We start from the raw sequence: 12,278 nt of genomic DNA on the forward strand, positions 1-12,278 counted from the left end.
TTTATAACACGTATTTCCAAGTTAAAAATGAATGCTATCTAGGCCCAAGTACTCTGTCCTATAGCCTAAACTTTAAAATACTCAGTAGCTTACATTTACCTTTATCTTACATTTATCATATACAATTTTGATTTCCTTGAATTTTGGAAGAAGAGAATATTCTGCCAAAGATTCAAGTTTAACTGATTTAGTGAGCTGACACATTTCTTCACTGGCCACAGCCCAATTTGCCTTGCCTTAAAATGGAAATATAACAAACCTTCCCATTCAGGTAATGGAGGAAATACAAATAGAAACAAACAAATAAAAAATTAAAAGAAACAAACAAAACTGTAACAAACCACAAACAAATCTTTATGAAAATAAATGATTCCATTAATAAGTAAAAAAGTATAAGAGTTAAACAAATTATTTGTTTAAACATGAGTTATATGGACTTCACTTTAGGATTTTGCTAAACAAAACTGAAAAGAAAAAAAAAGCACTTTTCATCAGTATTTCTCATTAATTACATAACTGATTACTGATTTCAGAAATAATTGATTCTGGTGAAGGTGGATGTTGTACGTCTGCATAAGTATCTTTGCAGAAGCCACAGAACTTTTTACCCTTCTCTCACTTGGGACCCCAAATCTTTAGGGGAAGAAGTAGAGTTAATGCATGAACTGCATTTAAATATATTGAATTAATAGGTCTAGGGAAAGGACTGTATGATAGGAAACTTGAATTTTCATCAGTGAACCATGACCAGTGATATAAAGCTAGAAGTATTTGAGATATGTTGGTAAGAAAAGTGGTCAAGATCCACTCTTAGCTATAAAAGTATTTTTTTTTTTTTAAATATATCTTTATTGATTTTAGAGAGAGGAAGGGAGAGAGAGAAACATCAATGATAAGAGAGTCATTGATTGGCTGCCTCCTGCACGCCCCCAACTGGGGATTGAGCCCGCAACCCAGGCATGCACCCTGACCGGGATCGAAACGTGATCTTCTGGATCCTAGGTCGATGCTCAACTACTGAGCGACACCCGGACGGGCTATAAAAGTCTTAAAATCATGTGTAGATCTTTTGCAAGAATCCACTTATCTGTAGTTGTTAATAATAATAGTAGTAGTGGTTATAAAAGCATGCACTTACTATGTGCTAAAGGAATTAACGTAATCTCTCATGACAATCTTATAATTATTATTTCACAGCTTGGACTCTCAAATCTCTAAGCCATACTAGCAAATCAAATTGTAGACAAGACCAACCAGATCTAGTCTGAATTGCACCTAGTAGTTTTGTTAATTAAACAATGGAAATGGGGGAAAGCATTAGAAGCCTTAAATTATCAGTGTTTTGCAATTCAGTAGCTGACACGTAACTGGCACTTCAGCAGACTGCAGGGGCTCTCAGAGATCACTGAGTGTAGTCTACTTCACCCCATTTAAAAAAGAACAGAGCCCAGCGATGTTCAGAACTTTATCAAATCAGCTGGTTTGTTAGAACCTGTCTCCCTTCACATTTCTACGCAGTGTTCTTCCTACTGCAATATATGCAATGATCAGCTTGGTCACAAGAGTTTTTATATTTCCAAAACAACTTGAACACTGGAACTCTGGAACAACTGGAACTCTGTTGCAGAGAATATTTCTTGAAATAAGCTAAAATGCATCTCAGAAATCTTTCAGTTGCACATGATATTATTTTAAAATATTTCAACCAGGGCGATTTTTCAACTGAATTTATCCTATAAAGGTGATTATTTTAAAATTTTAATTTGAAAGTCATTTTTTAAAGCTTAGGCTTTATTAATAGCCAGGTAATTAGTATAATAATTAGCTACTTAAGCTAATCAAGTTATTTAATTATATTGCAGAATTACAAAATATTTAAAGAAATGGGAGGGAAGCAATCTTACCTTACTAAATTTTGCTGCATATTTTCGACCTTCATTAAAATTTGGACCCCAGTCTGAGAGCGAATGTAGGCTTTCAACCTGAAATAAAAACGACACATTGAAAAAGCAAAATTGATTTTTAATATATTTCAAAATAGTGTCTGTGGAAGACCATTTATGAGTAGCTAACAATACTTAAAATTTATCTATACAAGCATAGAAAAAGGGTTAAAGATATTTTCTAACCAAGGATCTGAATTTTTAAAGATTACCTTTGATCCCTCTGCATAAAGAACTTATATTGAAAAATAACTGTTTCAGTAAATTTATCTTGCTAATTTAATTTCTTTTAATGTATGCAATTTAGAGGCAGGTATTTTATTGCCAAATACATGTTTAATGATGACAACTGGATTATCAGTAATTAGAATGAAACTCTACTATTGTAACTGTCCCAAGATACTATTTGATATGTGGAATGGATCTGATTCACTCTGGGAACTACCTTTTATCAAAGTAGATGATGAGATTTAACTAGAACTGAATCAGACATTTTAGAATCCACTGAATATAAATTTTAAACACCAGGTCACTCTGGAACCAAACCAAGCATTCATATCCCAAGCAGGTACCACCTGGTGAAAAGAAAGTCAACTGGGTTCCTGCTCAGGAACACTAATAATTCATACTCTAATAATAGTTTCCTTTTTAAAGCACTGTCTACCATATGCTAGGTCTTGTACTAGGAACTTTATATATGCTGTTTTTTAAGTTTCATAACAATCCTATGCAGTAGTTTATTATCAATCTCATTTTAATAATGGAAAAAAATTAAGGCCCAAAAGTTAAGTAACTTACTCCTGACCACATAGCTAATAAGGAACAGAGCTAGCTATTCTAACCTAGATATTCATTACTGACTCTTTCCACTATGCTATGCTAATTATTTTTGTCCATGTTTATTTCTGGACAGGAGACAGAGTATATCTTAACTTAATGAAGACTTGGCTGAAATAGGATTTCTTGTCTGTAACAGTAACTTGGAAACTCCTCATTTTCAGTTTTGAGTTCAACTTGAAAGGCATTTTAGTATAAGGGTTAAGAGTGTAGGCACTGACTCCAGACTGCCTGGGTTTGAATCCCAGCTTCTCTGCTTATTAGCTGTATGAAGTCATTTAACCTCTTACAGCTCAGTTTCTCCTTCTGTGAAATGGGTATAATACCAGTAATCTACTTTAATGGGTTACTGTGAGGAGTAAATGAATTAAGCATTTATTATTATCTGCTTCAAAGAGTGTCTGGAACACAGTAAAGAGTAAATACAGACTACTGTTACTACTATCCCAAAGCAGCATCTCTGACTGACAAAACCTTGAGTAAAAACCAAGGAAATCGGAAAGTAAATGGCACTGACACATTGCATCCTAATTAAGTCATGACCTTCCATAATAAATATGCACATAACAAATACCTCAACATTTTATATCATTTCAAAGTGACAAGATTTTAAAAACATACCTTTGACGAATTACAGGATCAGACTTTTCTGGGTCAATATAAGGTCTTAGGATTTCATTAATAGTTTTATCATCTGGTACTCTTCACAACAAAGAAAAAACAACAACAAAACTTGTTATTTATAATTATCCCCTAAAGGTGTTAACTTAGAATTACTAAATTTTGTGGTGTTTTTGTTTAAGTAACTGAACACAGACCTTTTATTTTACTCTTGGCAAAATATAATGGCTTGTTAAGCAAAAATACTTAGAAAAACAGCTCAAAAAGAGTTCTTGGACACACTTAACAAAGTCTTAAAAACATTATTTTGAGAGGCTCCCTATCAATTAATTCTAAAAATATGAAGCCTCTTTCAACACACACCTGTGCTCAAAGATGAAAAGAAAGAAGTCAGGATGAAACACATTTGAAAGGTGCAGAAATAAAAAATCTGAAAAAAGGTTTCAGATGATGCTAATTTCAGTACATGTTCAAGTTTATTCATTCTAAGTCATAAGACCAGGTTAAAAATTTGATACTACTTTCCCTGGAAACAAAGCATTTTAGGTTTCCCAACTTTTCTGTATGTATGTACACTGTTTTAAACTATAAAGCTGTAGAAACAAAATTAAGACACTGTTTTGAACTAGTAGCTTTCCTCAACCATTTATATATATTCATATATATTATTGTGCTACATAGCCCTATCTGTAAAATTTAAGTCCTTTCGTTGTCTCTAGGCTGGTATGCACCTTCAAATGAGAGTGTTTCACTAAAGTCTATATGACAATGACAAGAGAGTATACTATGCATAATGTGGATATATGCTAAATATATTACTTAAAAAGCAGCTTTAAAATTTTCATAACCCAAGGAATCAAATAGTACACAACCAATTAAAACTTTTAAATGACACACACTTGAAAATGTTCATAATATGGTAAAAGGATTAAAAACTATTTATGCAAATTAATTCCAATTATGAGCATACATATGCATATGTTTAAAATAATTTATTTTCTGAGGGACATACATTACTAATAGTAGTAATCTCTGCATAGTAGAATTTTGGGTCATTTTTCTCTTTTTATATAACCACCCAGCTTAAGAAATAGACAGTTTTCAGCTCTTAATTCTCCCTGCACCTCTCTCCTCAATGCCCATTCCCCCCGCTGAAGTAAACGGCCTCAAGATTTCTGGGCTCATCATTTCCATTAAAGTTCTACCACCTCTGTAGGTATTTCCCAAAAGAACACATTTTACTTTTTCTCCCCTCATGTTTACAAACAGTCATACTCTATGCACTCTTCCTTAACTTGCTTTTCTCACTCAACATTATTTCTGACATTCATCCATGCTGTGTGTAGCTACATGTCATTCATTTTCAGTAGTGTTTAGCATTTCAATGTATCAATACACCACAACTTTGTCATCCATTCTACTACTAATATACAGTTATTGATATCACATTGAAACTAACTATTTTAAATGCAGAGACATAATAAAAACAAGTAAGTTCTTAACAGAGAGTGTTGATACTATACCTTTTTTCTATGTACACAGCTTGACTCTGAGGAAACTGGAGCTTCACATGCCAACAAAACTGTTGTTTTCTAAGAGAGAAAATAATCATGTGAGGATCGAGGTAGAAAATAAAAGTCTGAACACAAATCAAATTTCCTAAATTTTTGATTTCAGATAATAATTCTAAAAGTATTAGATTTTAATGTATATTTTCTAGTAAGAGCTATTATCTCTTTTCTAGGATTTTAGAGGCCATGTTTTTCAAACAATATACTTGCAAGAGTTTTTAAGGAGAAAAAAATTAAGTGAAGCAGTTCTGAATTCCAAGGATCACATTCCTGAATTAGAAGGCAATTTCTCATCGTTTAGGGGCATTTGAAATCAGTGTGCTGCTACTTGAAGTTTACAAATAAATTTCCTCATGACCAAAAACAATGAGCTGATGTCTTTCCCTGACTAGTCTGGAAATTAGGTGAATGAAGTATTGTCTGGTTGAGACCAGCTGGCTGCAAATACACTTATGAGCCATGAGTATATGCATTCAGCAGCAAAACAGTAGGCAAGTTGGTTGCTAAGCAGAATGCACTCTAAACTAGAGTCCCTTTGCTTTCTAGTCTAAACTTTGATACAGGAACGGTGACGGTAATAATTTATTAAATGTCTGATTTTAGAAAAATGACCGTATGTTCTATTTAACATTTCTAAATTTGGTGACACAAGACATCATTCATTTAAGAAAATATTTAATGCTCAAAACATTGAATCCATCACAGAAATGGAAAAATCTTCACTACATGATGGTTTTACACGTTTTTCCTTGCTTAGAAGAAATTTCTAACAACCCACTTGCAAGTCAATGGCCAGCAGCATGCCCAAGCAATAGTCAGCATCTCCTACGAATCTCTGCCTTAGAAACACGGCCCCCAAATCTAAAATAATTTTTAATACAATCTAGTAGAGTCTCTCCCACCAAAAATTTATATGATTTAGTAAAATTTTGTCAAAAGACAGTGATTATAAAATCAAGTAAAAATCCTTCTATTAGGGTAAGTTATCACGGATCTGTTTATGGAAGTATTTTTTAATAATAAGACAGATTTTGGCACTAGCTAGAAAAAATATGCTTGATTATGCTTATGTCGATAGTGCCACTCATCATATAAGAAACAATCATGTTTAATATTATTTTGATAGAACAAAGTTGTACAGTACCCTTAAAAATTTAAAGGCCAGATGTCTAAAATCTCAGAGGAAAAAAACTTTATCAAAAATTCTGAACACAAATACAGCAGTTACTGGTTTCAAATAAATAATTCTTCCTGAAGAAAATACCTTGCAACATTTGTTACCTGTGAAACTGGTATAGTACAATATCACCATCAAGAGGCTGGGAGATACCACATTTCTCTCTTCGAAAGAAACTGATTTTTAAATCTTAACAAATATGTTAAGAAAGAAATGTTTAGAAAGAAACGTATTTGTTTTTCCATTTATAAGTTATGGAGGGGGATTATGAATTTGTCATCTTATAGAATTGTAAATCATAATCATCCCAATCACTGCTTGAGTAATTTCAAAACTATTTACCTTTCTTAACATTCTGTAGACCCTAAATACCTTCAGAAAATACTTAACATTCCAAAAACAAGACAGAAAAGCCCTTGGAAATAATTTTATTTGCTGTAGTTAACTACTTGTGGTTACAAGGAAGTCAGTCATTACTGTGTTATTATATATACATTGCTAAATTATCACTATTATAGAAAAATACTCAATGGACTCATACTCGAAATTAACCTATTTGCATACTGCCATATTTATTTGAGATTTTTTTCTTCTTCTAAGAAATAAAAGGTTATTGTCATGGTTGATGATCCTTTGTACTATTCCCTGATCCAATTCCTTCCTATCATCAGAGGTAACTCCTTATCTTGAGGCTGGGTGTGTATTCTTGTCACATAGGGTTTTATATTATATCTATATCTATCTATAAACAGTATAGTATTTTGTGTGACGTTAACATTTATTTCAATGTTATCATACTCTAAATATCCTATACTTTATTTTATTTACATTATGCTTTAGAGAGTTATGATACATATAGATTAGTTCATTAATTTTAACTGTTGTACAGTATTCCATTGTGTGATGAATCTCAAATCTATTCTCTACTTGTAGAAATTATGACTGCTTCCAATTTTTTACCATTTGTTCTTCCACATTAAATCACAGTAAAAAAATAAGTAAAAGAATATCCTCAGGGATGGGGCTATCACTTACCTCTTCTGGTACACAGAGCTGAAAGTTAACTTCATTGAAAAACTGCCTGTACATTTTTAGTCTATGGTAGTATAAGAGGCATTTAAGAACAGTAATTTAGAACCCAGTGTGTGGGAGGGGGTGTGTGTGTGTGGGGGGGCACAACACAGTAACTCAGAGTAAAAGGTTTAAGTAAAGGAGTGGATAAAGAGAGGTTAAAGAGTGTTGTATAAAGAATTTCTAAAGTGAGCGAGTTAATTATCTCTAAACTAGTTTCCAATTCTTTGTTGTTCCGGAAATTGATGTAGTCCTGACATGGCCAATCAAATCTCTTCCTAGGTCTCAAAGAATTAAGTTAGCTTCTGATATTTCATAATTATATACTATAGTGATACATGTTCCACTTAAAAAATACACATAACCCAAACCCAAACCCAAATTGTAACGTCTTCAAAGAGAACATACTTTGTAAAAAAAAACAGAATTAAAGTTAATGTTTCAGTGAGTATCTTTAATTCATATGTAAAATTGTTCCTATATTTTGGACTATTTTCTAAAGATAGATTCCAAAAAGTAAAATCATTAGGATAAAGCAGGGTTTTCCAACCTCAGCAGTGCTGACGTTTTGGACCGGATAATTCTCCATTATGGAGGCAGGCAGGAGACGCCGTTCTGTGCATTGCACGAGGTTTAGCAGCATCCCGGGTCTCTTACCCATGAGATGCCATTGTCTATACCCACTCCCCCAATTGTGACAAACAGAAATACTCCCAAATATGGCAAATGTCCTCTGGGAGGCAAAATCATCACTGTTTGAGAACCACTGAGATGGAAGTTTAAACATTTACTATTATTCTTAATGCATTAGGACTACTGTTCTCTAAATTCAGCAAAATGCCTACCACTATAATGACACTGTGCCCTTGCCACATTTATCAACATTCTCAAGAACAAAAATACTGGAGGGGAGGGGGAGAGGGGGTTGGATGAAGACGGTGAAGGGATTAAGAAAAAAACCAAAAACCCGCATAGACAGACAACAGTATGGTCATTACCAGAGGGAAGTAAGGGTGAGAGAGGCAGGAAAGGGTAAAGGGGGGATAAATAGTGATGGAAAGAGACATGACTTGGGGTGGTGAGCACACAATACAGATGATGTGTGATAGAACTGTACACCTTAAACCTATATAATTTTATTAATCAATGTAATCGCAATAAATTTAAAAATATAATACTGTACCCAAAGGCACTATGTTTAGAATTTGATAATAGGCTGGTGAAGTAATTGAGAAAATTATTAATGTTCCCTTCTGGACAACCTGACAAAATAACAGAAACATTGATCTCTGAGTCCCATGAAACTGAAGTAACCATGCAGAGCAAAGCTTTTTCTCTTCCTCCTCAAATATCAACACACCCACACCATACATTCTCGATGGGGTACTATCACCCCAAAGCGGGTGAAAACTGGTTTGTGGGAGGGTAAAAATAATCCTAGATATTATAATGGTTTGTGGCCCTTCAAAGTGCCGCTGCACATAAACAAATGTACAGTATATCTGTGGTAACAAAATATCATGCAGGGCAATTAGAAGGTAAATGTCTAAAAAGGCCCTTTGGGAGGCGACAGTGGAAAAATGGTTGGGAAACACTTAAGTGATATATGTATTAAATGAGGAAAATATTATTTTATATGTACCTGGTTTTAGTGAGTTACCACCACAGGACACTATTTAACAACTCTTGCTTACTAGAAACTGTTAAGGTTCATTCTCTTCCACAGTTTCAAGAAAGTGACACGTGGATGAAGACACAAATTTGGGGGGGAGTGCTATACTCACATACTCAATTATTCTTCTGACTTCATGACTTAAGATTACTAATTTTCCTCTGGAGTGCTACCATAATTCCAAGGAAGATGCAAATCGTAAGTCATCAGATACTTTTAAATGGCACGTGAAAATATAAGATTCTCAAGTTCATTTATAACCAAAGTACGTAACACAAATATAAATGAAATATTTTCACCTACCAGATTTACAAAGATGTTGTTAAAATCAGAAATGCCAGGAAAGTGTGCTAAAATGGACATGCTCTGTTACTGACAGGAATATTAACTGGTGCAAGTTTCTGGTGGTTCAATTTTATAAAAGCTATAAATAAAAATTTATAATGAAAAAAATATTTTTGCCTCAACAGTTTGATTCCTCAAATTTATCCCGAGGAAATAATTGGAGAAGTAATGACATACATACAAAATGTCTACTGTATCACTTCTTATAACAGAAAAAAATTAGAAATAACCTAAATGCGTATCATCAGAAAACTGGTTAAATAAATTATGATAGATCTACATAATGATGAGGCAAAATTATATGCACTAAGGCAGAAAAAGCTACGTGTATTATATCATGGCATTTATATCTAAAAATATATAATCAGACATGTATTTACAAATATAAAGATATGCCCCAAACTTTTAACTATGGGACTTAATAAAAGGAGTTAATTCTTACTTTATATGTTTATATTAAATAAATCTTTGACATAACAATTTGCTATTTTTTATAATCAGCAATGTCAAAGATGTTTTCATGGGGGAGTACAGAATGGTAGTCACAGAAAGGACAGGAATAATTTTAACATTCTTTTTAAACTTAAAACATTTTATTATTCAAAGTTTTAAGATGTTTCTTTTTTATCTGAGAAATTATTACCGGACCAGAACTAGTGCTACTTATCTAATCATTTTAACAACTTCAAAGCCATTCTCCTCAAAAAAATAAGCTATAACTAAGAGTTACATATGGAGGCTGAATTCTAAGAAGTAAGATTTCTAATACAAAGTTTAAATGAATTTAAATATTATTGTTCTAAAAAACAAAACAAACCTATTCTCATTCTGCTCCTTCACTGATGATTAACCAACATTCACTCAACATTTCTGAGGGCTCACGAGGCATCACGGATGAAAGAGATGGAGGGGATGAGCCCAGGGCAGATTTCTTTTCAGGACAGTGAGTCATCCATCAACCCCGAGCTCTGCATTTTTCCTCCCACGTCACTCTGGGAGGAGTATGGAGATTTCACATGCAAACACCCTGTTCTTCACTGACGCTGTACATAGGAAGAATACTCAATATACTGTAATGTCCAGAGACAGGACTGGGCACAGGTCAAGTGAACTCTGTGTTTAAATCCTACTCTTCTTAACAATTTATTATTTGATGTGATCTTGGGGAAGAGACACATCTCTGTGCCTCAGGTTTCTCAATGGTAAAATGGGGATGACAACAGTATTTATATCATAAAATTAAACGTGTGAACATATGTCAAGAGCTCAGAGAAGAGCAATAAAAAAATGTTCCTGTTATCATTACCATTGTTATAATTCTAAATTCAATTCAATGCCCCGAATTAATGAAACTTAGAAAGAGGGCCTTTAACTGAGAATATTCCGTCATGAGTTCATAACCAAACTCTACTTACACTGAATTTAGTGTTTAGAGGCTCAAGATGAAACTGGATATGTGGATTAACACCACAATGTGAAGGGCCCTGAATGTTCTGCTAAACAGTATGAATTTTATTCTGTTGTTAATGTAACAACAACAAAGGTTTTTAAAGAGGAATGAAATGGGGCCTTAAAGGGAGATCCATCATCCTACTACTTAACTCTCCTAATAAATGTTGCTAGAGTATAATCAGGACATTAACTTTTCAGCCACGTTTGTAGTTATTAAGATAAGTATTTCCCACTAATTTTGAGAAAGCACATTGACACAGTATGTTGGTTCAAATAGGCCTGGAATTTCTACTTCTGATTTTTAAATACTGGTGACTCCATGAGGTAAATAAGCTGAAGTGAGACTTTCCACATGCCCAATCTCCAGAATATTATACCATAATTAAATTAGAAAAATCTACAGGTTATAAAAACTACCAGTAGATCCTTCTACCAGAGCATTACCAAGTAGTAATAGTAATAACAATAGTTTATTAAGTGCTTTTTACATATCTGACATTATTCTAAATACATGTATAAATTCATTTAATCCTTATAACTCTATAAGCCAAATGCCATCTTTTTTTTCATTTTATAGAAGACAAACACTAAGGTAGAGAGAAGAAAGCCACTCCTCCAAGGTCATTATTCAGCTGAAAAGTGGCAGTATAATCTACTATACTATTATGAACTTTCAAAAATTGAAAATTCAATAATAAACCATGTAGTTTTCTGTACTGCTAATTCAAAAGTATCTCAATTATATTTTATTTTAAATATCTGCCTCCATATATTTTTTTTTTTGCTTTGAATGCAATCTTTTTTTTTCTGCCTCCATATTTTAAAATACTCTTAAAGAATTATAGTAGACATTTTGATTGTCTACTTGGCAATCTCATACCACCATCCTCCTTCCTAATCCATCACTATACTTTGATAAATGGATCCCATCCCCATCTCCAGGGGGATGCACTTACTAGCTAGCTTAAGAAAATGACTACCTTATATATTCTCCTGGACACAATGGCTCAGGATTGGGCAGATGGCATAGGTGGTCCAAACATAATGAATTTTAGGTTTCTTGTTCAGTAATGCTGGGAGAGAAGTGCTCCTGGATATTTACTGTAACCCAAACTGTTACCACGAGCATCCTATGGCCATGAGGATTCAGCTGACAACACAGAAGATACAATGGAGAATCAGCAATAAACTGGGTCCCTGATGATATACTCGAGTCACAGTGTCTATTAACCCTGAAGTCCATCCTGCCTCTGGACATTTGTTTATAATAATACACACTTTATATAGCTCAAACCAGTCTGAACTGTGTATTTTATTTCATGCAACAGAAAATATGCTAACTGACACAAGGGATTAAAGTGTTCTTTCTAGATTTCCTCTTTCATTTCTAAGCAATAGAAAAAGAAGATAAACTAATCTGTAAAATGTCAACTGTTATAAAATTTGGAAGTAACAAATGATACCTAAAGGAATTTTGGGAAAAATAGCATTTTATTCCACTATTAGTTGAAAAATCGTATTTTAATTTAAAGCAGAAAGAAAATCTACCAAATTTCGAAACTCAAGGAAAAAACAAATATACAAAAAAT

The 12,278-nt window shown here is 33.3% G+C and overlaps 1 protein-coding gene across 1 annotated transcript in view; it reads right to left on the reverse strand.

The window, feature by feature from the left end:
• Positions 1-12,278, reverse strand: part of ZNHIT6 (zinc finger HIT-type containing 6) — a 46,764-nt gene that overhangs the window by 15,699 nt on the left and 18,787 nt on the right. Inside the window, exons 6-8 of the mRNA XM_081143704.1 lie at positions 4,925-4,993; positions 3,402-3,482; positions 1,905-1,982 (exon numbers count right to left, since the gene is read on the reverse strand). Of these exons, the coding sequence (XP_080999830.1) occupies positions 1,905-1,982; positions 3,402-3,482; positions 4,925-4,993 (228 nt within the window). The remainder of the gene's footprint in view (positions 1-1,904; positions 1,983-3,401; positions 3,483-4,924; positions 4,994-12,278) is intronic.

Source organism: Miniopterus schreibersii (assembly GCF_964146895.1).
Source record: "Miniopterus schreibersii genome assembly, chromosome: 8".
Lineage (NCBI taxonomy): Eukaryota > Metazoa > Chordata > Mammalia > Chiroptera > Miniopteridae > Miniopterus > Miniopterus schreibersii.